Genomic DNA, 16837 nt, shown 5'->3' on the forward strand with positions numbered 1-16837 from the left:
TTTTTTATTTTTTATTTTTTTTAGTTTTTTACCTTTTTTAGTTTTTTTTAGTTTTTTTAGTTTTTTAGCTTTTTTACTTTTTTTATTAGTTTTTAGTTTTTTTGTAGTTTTTGCCTTTTTTTAGTTTTTTCAGTTTTTTTTTAGTTTTTTATTGGTTTTTACCTTTATTTTAGCTTATTTTTCAGTTTTTTCCTTTTTTTTAGTTTTTTTTAGTTTTTAGTTTTTTTAGTTTTTTACCTTTTTTTAGTTTTTTTAGTTTTTTTAAGTTTTTTAGCTTTTTTATTTTTTTTATTAGTTTTTAGTTTTTTTGTAGTTTTTGCCTTTTTTTTAGTTTTTTAGTTTTTTAGCTTTTTTATTAGTTTTTAGTTTTTTTTGTAGTTTTTGCCTTTTTTTAGTTTTTTTAGTTTTTTAGCTTTTTTATTTTTTTTATTAGTTTTTAGTTTTTTTTGTAGTTTTTGCCTTTTTTTAGTTTTTTCAGTTTTGACGTCACCTGATCCAGTTTTTTCAGGTGACGTCACCTGATCCACGATCCACAGATCCACAGACAACTTATTTTTATATATATAGATAGTTTTTTTTTTTTACTTATGTCCTGGTCGTCATTTATACTCCCTGTGTCCCGGTGCTTTGTTGATTGCTAATCGAACATTCCTTTTGTCCTGGTCGCTTTCTCTTTGAGTTTCGTCATTTATTTTTTTCTTTTTTAGTTCTTTTAGTTTTTACCTTTTTTAGTTTTTTTTAGTTTTTTAGATGAAAATTTTTTTTAGTTTTTTCCTTTTTTTCTTTTTAGTTTTTTATTGGTTTTTACCTTTATTTTAGCTTATTTTTCAGTTTTTTCCTTTTTTTTAGTTTTTTTTTTTATTTTTTATTTTTTTTAGTTTTTTACCTTTTTTTAGTTTTTTTAGTTTTTTTAGTTTTTTAGCTTTTTTACTTTTTTTATTAGTTTTTAGTTTTTTTTGTAGTTTTTGCCTTTTTTTAGTTTTTTCAGTTTTTTTTTTAGTTTTTTATTGGTTTTTACCTTTATTTTAGCTTATTTTTCAGTTTTTTCCTTTTTTTTAGTTTTTTTTAGTTTTTAGTTTTTTTAGTTTTTTACCTTTTTTTAGTTTTTTAGTTTTTTTAGTTTTTTAGCTTTTTTATTTTTTTATTAGTTTTTAGTTTTTTTTGTAGTTTTTGCCTTTTTTTAGTTTTTTTAGTTTTTTAGCTTTTTTATTAGTTTTTAGTTTTTTTTGTAGTTTTTGCCTTTTTTTAGTTTTTTAGCTTTTTTATTTTTTTTATTAGTTTTTAGTTTTTTTTGTAGTGTTTGCCTTTTTTTAGTTTTTTCAGTTTTGACGTCACCTGATCCAGTTTTTTCAGGTGACGTCACCTGATCCATCCATCCACAGACAGACAGACAACTTATTTTTATATATATAGATATATATATATATATATATATATATATATATATATATATATATATATACATATATGTATATATATATATATATATATATATATATATATATATATATATATATATATATATATATATATATATATATATATATATATATATATATATATATGTGTATATATATATATATCTATATATATAAAAATAAGTTGTCTGTGTGTGGATCTGTGGATCTGTGGTTCAGGTGACGTCATGTTTCGGCTGACGTCTACAAAAAAAAAATAAAAACTAATAAAAAAATAAAAAAGCTAAAAAACTAAAAAAACTAAAAAAGCTAAAAAAAAGGTAAAAAACTAAAAAAAGGAAAAAACTGAAAAATAGAAGAGAAAAAGAAAACTAATAAAATTAAGAATAAAAATAAAAAAAATAAAAAAGATAAAAACTAAAAAAAAAGTAAAAAGAAAAAACGAAAAAAAACTAAAAAAGCTAAAAAAAAAGGTAAAAACCAATAAAAAACTAAAAAGAAAAACTAAAAAAAATTTTCATCTAAAAAACTAAAAAAAACTAAAAAAGGTAAAAACTAAAAGAACTAAAAAAGAAAAAAATAAATGACGACACTCAAAGAAAAAGCGACCGGGACAAAAGGAATGTTCGATTAGCAATCAACAAAGCACCGGGACACAGGGAGTATAAATGACGACCAGGACATAAGTAAAAAAAAAACTAAAAAAACTAAAAAGAAGGTAAAAACTCCAAAAAAACTAAAAAGAAAAAAAAACTAAAAACTAATAAAAAAAACTAAAAAATCTAAAAATCTAAATAAACTAAAAAAGAAAAAAAAAGAAAAAAGGAAAAAAATAAAGGCGAAAAACAAAACTAAAAAACGAATGTATATACAGACCGGGACACCGGGATACAAATGACGACCGGGACACAGGGAATATAAATGACGACCGGGACACAGGGACACAACTACAACGGGGACGCCGGGGGGCACAGGGGGATATAAATGACGACCGGGACACCGGGACAGGGAATGGTCGATTAGCAATCACCATCAACAAAGCTCAAGGGCAATCATTAGAATCATGAGGTATAGATCTGAATACGGATTGTTTTCCCATGGACCATTATATGTTGCATGTTCAAGAGTCGGTAAACCTGACAATCTATTTATATGCACAGACAATGGGACAGCAAAGAATGTTGTATATTCGCAAGTTTTACGTAGTTAAAAACATATATATATATATATCTATCTATATTCACAGGTGGGACATAGGGACACAACTACAATGGCGCGTAACTAATATGGCGCGTAACGACTTACGCGCGCGGGGGGGCTTGGGGGGGGGGGCGCGAAGCGCCCCCACCAACTAGGTGTTGGGGTGGCGCGAAGCGCCACCCCAACAGCTAGTATATATATATATATATATATATATATATATATATATATATATATATATATATATATATATATATATAGTATTGTATATAGTATACAATAAATAGGTATGTATTGCAACAAAAGTCTCTTCGGGCCATGGCAAAAGAAACAAAAAAACCACACTTACATAATAAAAAAAAGCAATTATAACACATATAACAATAACAGTGACACACATAATATCATGATAATCAAACCCATAATAATAACAAATACTTTACTAACCTCAATCTACTCCTTTTCATCAGAATATGTTCACTATATGCCATGCTTACACAGACAAAATTTAACCAACCTTTAAAAATATCAAAATTTATACTTTTTAAAATTTTGTCAAACCAATCCACCCCTTCAAAATACGTTGAAATACATATGCGAAACCCAATATGTACAACAAAAGATCAAAATAGCAAGTGTTATTTCAAGGTTAACACGGTAGAATAAAAGGAAGTGTCAAGTAATCAAATTATAGATTAAAATGGTAAATCTAGTGCTGCACAGGCGAAAGTATACTATTTCGAGTCTGGAGATTCCATAGGGTTGACACTGTTGAGTAAATTATTTAGCCGGATTAATGTCGAGGTGATGTGACAACTTCGAAGATTTGGGTATAAATGTTTGGAAATAATTATTTAATTAATAATTAAATTATTTTGGAAATAATTTTTTTTTTTTTTTAATGTTGAATCCAGTTCCTCAATCTTAAGGGAACGTTGAATATTTTAAGCTGTAAAATAGGAATTACTCCGACCCATGGTACTGATTGGAATGACTGTCTCAAGAGTCAGCTCCGTGAGTCAAAGACGCGAATGCTCGGTGTATTCACAGCTCCTACTAGACACGAATTATATTTAATTTCATGATTCCCCCACACTTTAATTTTTTTTATTCTCGTTAATAAAAACAGTGTTATATCCCTCTCGTTAATCTTTCGCTTTCTAAGAAAGTTTTCTTACAACATGTTTTCCAGAGAGGACCCTCGAAAATCTTAAAAATGATCGTAAAAACGTTTTAGCCAAAATGAAACGTAAGAAAAAAATATATCATAGCAGTAAATAATGACCGACTTTGACTCCAACAATATGATCAGAATGATGGTTTGTTCGACTAGGTGACAGGCCTTAAGCTTTATTCTTCAAAGATACATGAAGGTTTAGTGCGTTCATAGCTCCTATTAAGATAGTTGGCTATTTATTTTTTGGTGTTCAGGTGGTAGCTGTGAAGGGTGGCAAGCAAGTGGCATCTGTATCTGTAGACTTTGAGCCATCAAGCGCTTCTATAAATGGTGAACACCCAGATGTTGCTATTGGAGGAACCTCAGACCACAAGGTTAGTTAAAAATTGGTTCTAAGTAATGTTTCTAAGACAGGGTTGTTAAAATGCAGTAACTGCAATGATAATTATTATTTTTATAATGAAACATCATACAATTGGAAAATGGCATTAAATAATTGTAACTAATTTCTTATTCCTTTATTTTTGTTTGTTTGAATTTGACTTGGACATTTTGCTTATGTCTTCAACAAGCTAACGAAGCTAAGGAATTATTATGATCCTAGAATCATATATGTATATGTTTATCATATATAAAGGATATGTTTTTATGTGGTATATTAATTTCTTAGTAAAATTCGAGATTTTTCTTTTTCTCCTTGCAAAAAGTCAATAAATGCTATTAAAACAGATAAAGATACTTATAAGAATAGGTTACATTGATAAATTCGACCCCGTAAGTATCATTTAATATGTCAAGTTACTACAGCTTGCGAGGGTTTTTTGAGCCCTCCCCCCTCTTTTATGACCGTGTATAGATAGTAAGATATTAAGATTATGTGTTGTATTATATGTTTTATGCGAGGGGTTTTTGAGCCCTCCCCTCCCCCTTTTGTAGGTCCGTGTATAGATAGTACGATATTAACCTTAGGTGCTGCTTTACAGCTTGCGAGGAACTAGGGTCATCCTCATGACCCTAGAATCGTCAGTTTTTAGAATTACTTAAAGCTATTATATAAGTTTTAGTCCCCTTATTGTTACAATAATGCTAATAAAGAAAAAAGTTTTTTTCACAAAGGATATGTTTTTATGTGGTATAATAAGTTCTTAGTACAATTCGAGATTTTTCTTTTTCTTCTTGCAAAAAGTCAATAAATACTATTAAAACAAATAAAGATACTTATGAAAATAGGAAATAAATAATAAATGTAATATAAATATGTAAATAAGGAAATAATAAATATAAATTCAAGTAGGAAATATATATATATATATATAAATATAGGAAATAAAAATATATATAATATAGGAAAAAATAAATTTGTTATAAACAAGAATAATATTGATGAATTTGACCCCGTAAGTATCCTTAAATATGTCAAACTGCTACAGCTTGCGAGTGGTTTTTGAGCCCTCCCCCCTTCTTTTACGTCCCTGTATAGATAGTACGATATTAACCTTATGTGTTGTTTTATGTGCCTTTCACCATATTGAAAATTATCGCTGAGATTGTTATATTTGCTCCTCTGCACCAGATTTACCGGTATTTGCGATACTGAATCTTGCTTTGCACCAGCATTGTATTGTGAATTGAACACGTTCGATTATATTTATGTTGCTTTCAACTAGTAGTTGTGTTCAAATACAGCCGTCATTTTTATTTCCCTTAGCTTAAAAGTTGTAAAAATGAGAGGTGGGGGAGCTCCTAATGTATTTAAGCAAGTGATGTACACTTGAGAACCCATGAATGGAATTGTCATATTCCTGTGTTGTTTTATTGTTCGGGTCTGTCCTTGTACAGCAGGATTTGGCGAAGGTCAAATCTGCTTCTCAAAATCTCGAATTCCTAAATTGCAAATTTAAAACCTTCAGGGTATAATACGTCCATCTTCAGGATTTTTAATGATTAAAATTTAATTTGTATGTACTTTTCTCAAAAGATCTCCGACAGATCTTGATTCAAAAGAGGCAACACATGTCTATATGTGCGAAATGGAGAGAGAGTGGGGGAACCATGGGCTCTCTGAAATATTTTTTTGACGTGTTTTGATTTTAGAAGTAGGTATTTCAATATTAACACCACATTTTTAGTCAGCAAGGTCAGTTTAGAAATGAGACTTGACAGAGATACAGTATATTGATATATACAAATTTTAAAAAAGGAAAATCACAAACTAATGCCAATTAAGTGTGTGTCTTTAGTATAGCAAAACCAAGAAAATCTCGTAGTTCTTGGAACTTTTCAAACAAGCCACTCATAAAAATTGCCTCTCCTGCAATGGTATGGTGATTTAATGATGCAGTTATTTTTAAATTAAAGGTGCATATCTACACCCTTTCGGAAAATGTGTTGACCCATCAGAAAGAATTGGTTCAAGGTGGTGCTATTACCGACGTTAAATTTTCACCAGATTGTCAATTTTTGGCCGCCGCTGATGCTAATCGAAGAATCTGTGTTTACCGTCTTCCCACTTATGAGGTAGTTCTTTTTCTCAGAATAATCGGACTATATTTTCACCGAGGCTGTGCACTGTAGGTGGGGGAATTTGTCTTCCTTGATTTGGAAAATATATTTGTTGTTATTTTCGTTGAAAATGCCTTGTTTGGTATTTTCATTGGAAACCCCCTCCCAATTTGAAAAACATCTTTTGACTGCCCCTTCCCCTTCCTTTTTGTGAATTAGTCACTTTTTGTCCCCTATAAAATTGATTAAACATCCTAAGAAATTAATAAACATCCAATTATTTCATAACCTCGTGTTATCTCTAAACGTTCGCCCGTTTTCCTCTAATTCCGCCTTTTTATTGACCTTTTAATTATTTATATAGTTTTAACTATTTTTTATTGTTAATTTATATATATATATATATATATATATATATATATATATATATATATATATATATATATATATATATATATATATATATATATATATATATATAAATAAAATAGAGACCATCATAGAGGCTTAAATCTGGCAGCCGAAGTAGAATTTGACTCCTGTCAAAACATGGCCTAAATTCAATTCTAGCCAAAAGACAGCTTTTGGATGTATATATATAAGAAAAAATATCAGTGGTACATTTTATACCCAGGGTTTAATATATTTGAATACAATCTTTTAGGCCGGACAAACAGATTTTTAAGCTATGATCGAACAGTTCGTGGTAACGAACTGTAGTAAAGAGCGACCCGGCTCAATAGTAAACGAAATTCTAAAATACCGAATTTTGATGCTAAAATATACATCAAAAGAATCAGATTTTCATGCTGATTTTAAATATATAAGTTTCATCACATTTAGTCTTTGTCATCAAAAGTTACGAGCCTGAAAAAATTTGCCTTATTTTAGAAAATAGGGGAAAACACCCCCTAAATGTCACAGAATCTTAACGAAAATCACACCATCGCATTCGACGTATCAGAGAACCCATTAGTAAAATTTTCAAGCTCCTATCTACAAAAATGTGGAATTTCGTATTTTTTGCCAGAAGACAAATCACGGGTGCGTGTTTATTTGTTTGTTTGTTTTTGTTTTTTTTTTTCAGGGGTCATCGTATCGACCAAGTGGTCCTAGAATGTCGCAAGAGGGCTCATTCTAACGGAAATGAAAAGTTCTAGTGCCCTTTTTAAGTGACCAAAAAATTGGAGGGCACCTACGCCCCCTCCCACGCTCATTTTTTCTCCAAAGTCAACAGATCAAAATTTTGAGATAGCCATTTTGTTCCGCATAGTCAAAAACCATAATAACTATGTCTTTGGGAATGACTTACTCCCCCACAGTCCCTGGGGGAGGGGCTGCAAGTTGCAAACTTTGACCAGTGTTTACATATAATAATGGTTATTGGCAAGTGTACAGTCGTTTTCAGGGGATTTTTTTTGGTTTTTGGGGGTGAAGTTGAGGGGAGGGGGCTATGCGGGAGGATCTTTCCTTGGAGAAATATGTCATGAGGGAACAGAAATTCAATGAAAAGGGCGCAGAATTTTCTAAAATTACTATAAAAAAAAAACAATGAAAAAATAAACATGGAAAAGTTTGTTCAATTGAAAGTAAAGAGTAGCACTGAAACTTAAAACGAACAGAGATTATTACGCATATGGGGGGTTCTAAAAATACTTTAGCATAAAGAGTGAGGTACTTAGGAGGACATAAATACCTCGCTCTTTATGCTATAGTATTTTTAGTAATTTCAACTATTTATTCTACGGCCTTTCTGATTCAGGGGTAATTCTTAAAGAATTGGGACAAAACTTACGATTTAGTGTAAAGAACGAGGTATTAACGAGGGCACAAACGCCTTCATATACATAATAAAAATTAAAGAATATAAAAGTTTGTTACGTAAGTTAATTCTTAAGTTACGTATATTTTTACTAATAAAAAAATTCGTTAAAAATTAAAATTTATAGTTGCCTTTTTATGTAACCGAAAAATTGCATTGCAACTAGGCCTCCTTCCCCATCCCTTATTTCTCAAAATCGTCTGATCAAAACTAAGAGAAAGCCATTTAGCCAAAAAAGGAATTATATGCAAATTTAATTTTAATAATTTATGTGTGGAGAGCCAAAATCAAACATGCATTAATTCAAAAACGTTCAGAAATTACATAAAAAAAACTAGTTTTTTTTAAACTGAAAGTAAGGAGCGACATTAAAACCTAAAACGAACAGAAATTACTCCGTATATGAAATGGGTTGTCCCCTCCGCAATCCCTCGCTCTTTACGCTAAAGTTTGACTCTTTGCCACAATTCTGCTTTTTAAAACAATTAAAAGCTTTAGCGTAAAGAGCGAGGGATTGCGGAGGGGACAACCCATTTCATATACGGAGTAATTTCTGTTCGTTTTAAGTTTTAATGTCCTTACTTTCAGTAAAAAAACTAGTTTTTTTATGTAATTCAATACAGAAGCGAATGGTTATTTTTCTTGTGGCGATTTTTTCATCGTAGAAACTGAAATTTGGCAGCCGAAGCAGAATTCGACTCCTGTCAAAACCTAGCCTAAAACTAACTTTCTAATTTTAAGCGGATTTGATATAGACATGTTTAACGATCAAAAACGTTGGGGAAAGCTTTTTTTTTAGAAAGCTTTTTTCTAATAGAAACAAGTGTTCAAGAGTACGATCGGAAAAAAGATTCAAACTTTTTGCCACATGTTTTTAAACCATTTAAAATATAAAAATTATGTTCTTCAAAATTTTTGTTGCCTTTGAAAAAAAAGTGAAAAGATTGTCTTTTCTGTCGTTCTTATTTTTGGGGATATTTTTTGGCTTTATTTGGAATCAACCCTTAAGCAAGTTCGGGCAGAACAGGGTTGTTTTTGGCAAGAAAAACAACCAAACAACGTCGCTGTGTTTTCTGACGTGCGCAAAGACAAGTTTATAAATTATTTCTTAATATTCAGTTTATTTTCAGATACAGAACAGTGTAAGTCTTATTGCTTACTTATCATGACATAAATTGTCTAAAATTCGATAAACATCAAAATAAAAAATTAGGAAAAAATCGAAACAATAGGAATTTTTGTTTCGAAATCACGTTTTCCGGAATTGTTTCTCAAAAGTTAATGAGAGAAACAGCAATTTTGCCTGGGTTGTCAAAGAAATAATAATAAGAATAAATTGAAAATAAAATTTCAAAAGGATAGATTTATAGGTTTTTATGGCACTTGGTATTAACCAAGTGACATATAGCGATCGCAAATTCTCTCGGTCTGTCTGTCCCGGTTTTACTGCTTTAGGCACTTCAAGGTAAGCTAGGATGATGAAACCTGGCAGGCGTATCAGGGACTGGACCGGATTAAATTAGAAATAGTCGTTTTCCCGATTTGACCATCTGGGGGTGGAGTGGGGGGCCGGTTAATTCGGAAAAAAATTAGAAAAAATGAAGTATTTTTAACTTACGAACAGGTGATGGGATCTTAATGAAATTTGATGTTTGGAAGGATATCGTGTCTCAGAGCTCTTATTTTAAATCCCGACCGGATCCGGTGGCATTGGGGGGAGTTGTGGGGGGACCTAAAATCTTGGAAAACGCTTAGAGTGGAGGGATCGGGATGAAAATTGGTGGTAAAAATAATATTAAGTCCCAGATACGCGATTGACATAGCCGGAACGGATCTGCTCTCTTGAGGGGAGTTGGGGGGAGGAGGGTTAATTCCGAAAAATTTTAAAAATGAGGTATTTTTAACTTACGAATGAGTAATCGGATCTTAATGAGATTTGATTTCTGGAAGGATATCATGTCTCAGAGCTCTTATTTTAAATCCTGACCGGATCCAGTAAGGGGGAAGCAGGGGGGACCTAAAATCTTGGAAAACGCTTAGAGTGGAGGGAACGGGATGAAACTTGGTGGGAAAAATAAGCAGAATTCCTAGATACGGGATTGACATAATCGGAAAGGATCCGCTCTATTTGGGGGAGTTAGGGGAGGGGAGGGTTAATTTTGAACAATTAGAAAAATTACGTATTTTTAACTTACGAAGGAGTGATCGGATCTTCATGAAACTTCATATTTATAAGGATCTCGAAACTCACATCTCTTATTTTAAATTCCTACTAGATCCAATGTCAATAGGGGGGGGGGCGGAAATCTTGGAAGACGCTTAAAGCGGAGAGATCAGGATGAAACTTGGTGGAAAGAATAAGCATAAGTCCAAGATAGGTGACTGACATAATCGGATCGGATCCGCTCTCTTTGGTGGAGTTTCTCTCCGCTCTCTTTTTGCTGGGGGGGGGGGGGGGGTAATTCGGAAAATTAGAAAAAAAAGAGGTGTTTGTAACTTACAAACGGGTGAGCAGATCTTAATGAAATTTGATATCTAGAAGGATATTGTGCTTTAGAACTATCATTTTAAATCCCGACCAGATCGTGTGACATTGAAGGGAGTTGGAGGGGGGAACCGGAATTCTTGGAAAACGTAAAAATCGAGGTATCTCGCGAATGGGTGATCGGATCTTAATGAAACTAGATATATAGAAGAATCTTATATATCAGATGCTCCATTTTCAATTCGAATCGGATCCAGGGACATAGAGGGTTGGAAGGGGAAGCAGAAATCTTGGAAACCGGAAATCTTGGAACTCTGGGTGAAGAAGGAACTCAATCAAGAACAATGAAAAGAGCCTTCAGCCCTGCAGCTTTTGGTAACTGTCTGCGCTAAGTTATCCTTTAAAGGTGTAAATTCCTATGGGAACCAAAAGATTGTTATGCTTGAATTTTGAAAGCCAAAAAAAGTTGCAAAATTTAGCTAATCAGTATTGCTTATTGATTTTCACAGTTCGACGTGGCAACACTGACGAAAGGGTGGTACTGTCCTAAAAACTTCATAATTATGAAAGAACTAAAATAGAAAGTATAGAAAACCGCTGTAGTAATAGGCCCAAGATGGGTCCAGGGAGCAAAGCACGTTTTATTTTGATGTCCTTGGTAAATTTTTAGTCGAGTTGCAAGAGGGCTAAGTCAAGTGGGGGTTGAGTTGCACGAGGGTTTGGTTGCACGAGGTTCGGTTAAACCAGGGCTCAGTTACACGAGGGTTCTGTTGCAGGGGATTGAGTTTTATTGGGGTTCAGTTAAACGGGGATTCAGTAGCACCTGGGGTCAGATGCATTAAGGTTCAGTTGCATTGGAACCTCAATGGAATGGACCTTCAGGTAGGAACTCTAGCCCCGTAAATCTTGCCATATTTTAGCCCTACTCATTAGCATGAATTTAAAAAAATGTTCCAGGTTAACTCTTGGTGCAGAGAATCAAACTGAAGGGCAAAGAAAATATTTGACTGGCATGGGAATTATTTTCTCCGTCTTAAAACTAGTGCCAGTTTTTGTTTAAATACTCTAATTCACGCAAGTCAAGGCGTAATGCAAGGGGGAGGGGGTTATGTCCCTTTATTTTTAAACTGTGTGTGTCTAATGTATTGCATAGTGTACCAACTAAAGGCTTTTTAGAAAATTCTAATGTCTCATACTAAACTTACGCGGATGACATTATTATAATTAGTCGTACATGGAAGGGGCTTTCTGATTCTATTTTTGTTGCTTCTTCTTTTTCCACTATTGAACTTTTCCTGAATTGACAACTTTGAGTTGATAAGTTTTTTTCTGAATTGATGAGTTTGAGTTATTCTCTTTTAATTTTACGTCTTCTTCTAGATCTCCACCTAGTTGTAAAAATGTTTCTATATCTTTTGTCGAGTATGGAATCTCGATTACAAATCATGCCAAGTTTAATCTCCAGACTGGGTATTCAGAAATCGTTGCTAAAATGAGTAAATACAACCGTAAAGCACTGTACGTAAAGTAAAGTGAAATTGTACTCGACCTGCTGCAACTACTCTGTCTTATTTTCATCTCGTTTGTTCCAAAGTTTCCTAAAAAAAAAAAATAAAAAAATAAAAAATAGAAAAAAAAAAAAAAAAATATCTGAGGTCTCCACTCTGCGTTTTTTTGTTATTTCAAATTTCTGCTTTGTCTGCCACCATGGCATAAGAATAGATTGTGGCATAAGAAAAGAAAATTTATGTAAAATTTTAAAGCTCCAGATATAGCGGGAAAACTGGCCCTGTTATATGAGGAGCTGTCCCAGTTTCTGTTCTAGTCGATTATTTGCTGAGAATCAAACTGTAGGCCACATAAAATATTTTACAGGCATCTGTCCTAATACATGTATAATAAATACTGGGATGTATGTAAAATGTATTTTAGGAAGATGTCCTAGGTTCTTACCAGACTAATTTTTCACAAAGGAAAATTTGCTGGAAGGATAGTTGAGGTACCTGTCTGAGCTACTTCACAAAGAAAAATATGCCCTATGAAACACGAAGGTACAGAATAAAGAATGTGCAAAAAGAGAGGAGAAAATAGGGCAGAGATAACTATAAAAGTGGGTATGAGAATAGGAAACAAAAGTTTAACCTCAAGGTTGCATGACTTGCACTATTATGTGAAGCACCATATGTAGATAAATGAGAATGTCAATGATTCAATGGCTCTGCTCCCAGACCACAGATGTGGAATTTTAATTTATTGCAGGAAATTATTAATTTTGAGACGAAAGGTTAAGCGCAACACTGTAAGGGTGTAAGATTATACCCTACAGATTACACTATAAGATTAAATCTGTAAAACCAATATTAAAGAAAAATGGCATATCATGAAAAGAGAAATCACCAATGCAACAGCACAAACACAAAAAAAAAAAAGAGAGACAGAAGGAGAAAAGGAAGACTGTTTTCCTAAATTAGTGATTAATCTAGACCAGCACTTGAATGAGGCCTTAACCCTACTCATCCATACAATCACATAGGTCAAACAGCATAGCCACACACAATCAACCATAAAGAATAATCCATGGACAGGCAGTCATGTCGTCAATAAGTATAAGTCGTCATTTACCAAACAATAGAAAAAATAATATAGACAAATAATTCAGAGTTTGTATAGTTTGTACGAGGGGTGGAAAATGGCGATTTAGGGTTGTTGATCTTTATAATTACGTATTGCAAAGGATTTGTTTGTCGAGATGTTTCAAGTTGCAATCCAAAACATCTTTCCTCTTCCTTTTACAGGCCAATAAAAATCTTTTGTGCAAAATTGGTAAAATGAAAACATTTTTAGACGCCCTATGGACAATTATTTGTAGGACACTGTAAGGACTATTTATTAACCTCTTGTTCAATATAACTTATAGTAATTAATTGTAACCATTTTTTGAATCGGTGCATTTACTTTCATCTGTTGATCGCCGGTTGGAAAGCAAAATTAATTCTACGCGAGCAATATGAAAATTAAAAGAAGAATCAAAATTATAGTTGAAGCGAAAAAAATAAACTTTATAGTTGAAGCGAAAAAAAAAATGTGTTCGCATAAAAAAACATTAAAGTAAGAAAAAATTCGTTCGCATAATGGTTTTTAAGAAAAAATTTTTACAAGGAGGTATTTCATTTATTATGATAGATTAATGCATCTTGAATTTTCTATCTAGATAAGAACAAATAACAGCTGCGACGCACAGCTGCGAAATTGAGCTCCGAAGCACAATAATCAAATAGTCGATTCAATAGTTTTCAATAAGCACTAGTAAACGCAAGTCGATAGTTACAATTGCCTATTGAACGCTAAAAAATTACAAAAAATAATTCTACTAACCTTACTGAACGCGGGGTAGATTACGGGCTTTGCCCCTGGCTTGCATACGGTTATTTATACGACCATTGTATGTAATATTGGACATATTGTAGTATTGGACATTGTATGGATTATTTACTCATTCGTAAACATGGGGCCCGTTTTCACGAGGATAAGAGCTGAATGACAATCGTGCGCATTCGTGAACCTGTCTTTTCGTGCTTGATTTTGTTCGAACAAATTATGTTTTTGCTTCCTTCCTCCTCCTCTTCTTTAGCTTCCCTACTCCTCTTGTCCATCTGTTGTTGATCTTGATGTAGCTTTAGTTCAAGTCTGTCTTGAGACCATAGCAGATCTGGATAGAAAACACACCCTTTTGTTGAACAAACGGTTGTTTTAACGAAGATGGAAGGCGAACATATGATCTTCTCCGATCCTTGTGAAAATGGGCCCTAGGTTACAGGCCATGCCCCTGGCCACACCTTTGGCTTGCAACCCTTTATTTGTACGTATACATTTTATTAATCTTAGCTTGCTTGGCGAGATGAATGGGGCTTCCATTCTGCCAAAGTGAATTCAATTGCTTGGTCACCAAACTCTCTATTCGTGGCGAGTGGCGGACTTGATTGCGTACTAATCATCTGGAGTGTAGAGAAGCCATCGAAGCACTTGATCATTAAAAGTGAGTCGTTTGTTATATTTGTTTTTTTCTTTTTTTTAAATTAAGGATTTGAATAGAGTGTTGTCCTTCCTTGGGCACAGGTTTTCTTCTAAGGTTCTGTGAATCTAGAAATGTTTTATTGTTCGAATCTTGGATTATTGCCCAAAAATGGGATACAATTCCTTTTGTACGTCTTCGAATGTTTTAGGTTTAAATATATTTAGGGAAAAGATATGAAATGTAGAACTTTGTCAAAAAACAATGTCGCAGCAAGATGAGAGGGTCACCGGAAATACGTAATATCCTAATCATTCTCAAGTATTTCAAAGATAGAGTAATCTTCATGGCCGTTCCAGATGAAAATTAAATAAAAAAACAAGTTTTTTTAACTGAAAGTAAGGAGCGACATTAAAACTTAAAACGAACAGAAATTACTTCGTATATGAAAGGGGCTGCTTCCTCATCAACGCACCGCTCTTCACGCTAAAGTTTGACTCTTTCTCTCAACTCTACTTTTTAAAATAGTGAAAAACTGTTTTAACTGTTTATAGTTTATATTATGTTTAACTGTTTATATTAACTGTATTAACTGTTATAACTGTAAATAGTGAAAAACTGTTTAATTGTTTTAAAAAGCAGAATTGTGACAAAGAGTCAAACTTTAGCGTAAAGAGCGAGGGATTGTAAAGAGCGACCCCAACACCTAGTATATAGATATATATATATATATATATATATATGTATAGCTTATCGGATGTAAACTGTCATTCACGCTGAATTCGTTCCATTCTTTGGGTCATGAAGTGTATCATTTTTTAATCAGGAGGGGGGAGAAATTGCCCTTCAAAATGTCTCATATTGCGTGTACTTTAGACACTAGTATAACATTCTTTAGGTTTTTTGGTTACTGGGAATAAACCGGAAATTATTGGGAATAATGTATCCTACAATGCACGGAAGTAAAAAATGTAAATTATTAATAAAGTAATTAAGATAAAATATTTTTATCATAATTTGTTTTAGTAAAGGAAAGGTTGTTAAAGGATGCTGCAGAAACTCCTTGCATCGCGATTAAAACTTCTGCGGTTGAGCAAAAAAGCAGATAAAAAGCAGTGAAATAAACAGTACTAAGACCAGACGAAACACCGAAAGACGATAAAAAAAGGCGAGTAATTGACTTTTCGAGTCACTTATGATGATAACCTGGGTGATATGAGATTAGTATTTGATGAAATCATACACTTAATATTTCGGGGGTGATGTTACTAAAGCAAATGATATTACCCACTTCATCTTCATTTGGACTACTGTTTAAAACATCATGTTCTACTAGATCAACAAACATAGTTAGATTGGTTTCATTTACTTTTATAGTCATATCTACGCACGGAAAGGAGGACCTCCTTCCGAGATTGATCCAGAACTACTCGCCTGTACTGTACCCTAGAAAGTCTTTTTATTCTGAGAGGGAAAAGTATCTGTTTACTTTATAAGGACAAGAACATTTGGAACTTACACTTCAGTCATACCTCATTCACGGAGGTTTGAAAGTGAAAGCTTATTTTCAGAAACCCTTGATCTTCAAATAACAAGTTATTTAGTAAAGTTCACAGCTATTGTAATAAAACAGTACATCTATATATACATATAAAAATAAGTAGTCTGTCTGTGGATGTGTGGATCAGGTGACGTCATGTTTCTGTGTTGACTGGAGTCATGAAATTAGTTGTCGTCAATTTTGCTTTGACGGTGACGTCATTCAAGATATTTAAGACATATGTTCACGTAGAAATCTATTAATGTTTAAGTTTACAATGACTGATGAACTTACAATGGCAAAAGCCGATGAAGATGCTCAAAGAGTCTATGCCAAAATGCTTGCTGCTGATAGAGAAAGTCAGAAAAGAAAGCGTGCCGAAGAATCAAAAGAACAGCAAGGAAACAGGCTTGAGGCTAAAGAACGCAAAACCGCGCAGTTAGATGAAGATCCACCTGGACAGCGAGAGTCAAAACATATCAAAACTTAAAATGATAGCGATGATGATTGGGTTTGGGATTTTGACTTGGATAAGGTCATCAATGCCTACCAGATTTTAGTTAAAAAAACAAAAGTTCGGCGATATGTATTTCATAGTGAAGCCAGTCAGTCGACGGCCAACCTACCATCTTCAAAGATACCACGATAGGAAGACTCTACACCGTTCACCCCAATCAACAT

The 16837-nt window shown here is 32.9% G+C and overlaps 1 protein-coding gene across 2 annotated transcripts in view; it reads left to right on the forward strand.

Annotated features, from left to right (window-relative positions):
* The window catches only part of LOC136029913 (actin-interacting protein 1-like), a 247574-nt gene that overhangs the window by 187787 nt on the left and 42950 nt on the right, over positions 1 to 16837 (forward strand). For both annotated transcript variants that reach the window (XM_065708425.1, XM_065708424.1), the window contains exons 9-11: positions 4050 to 4169; positions 6154 to 6312; positions 14490 to 14640. In XM_065708425.1, the coding sequence (XP_065564497.1) occupies positions 4050 to 4169; positions 6154 to 6312; positions 14490 to 14640 (430 nt within the window). The remainder of the gene's footprint in view (positions 1 to 4049; positions 4170 to 6153; positions 6313 to 14489; positions 14641 to 16837) is intronic.

Source organism: Artemia franciscana, chromosome 8 (genome assembly GCF_032884065.1).
Source record: "Artemia franciscana chromosome 8, ASM3288406v1, whole genome shotgun sequence".
NCBI lineage: Eukaryota > Metazoa > Arthropoda > Branchiopoda > Anostraca > Artemiidae > Artemia > Artemia franciscana.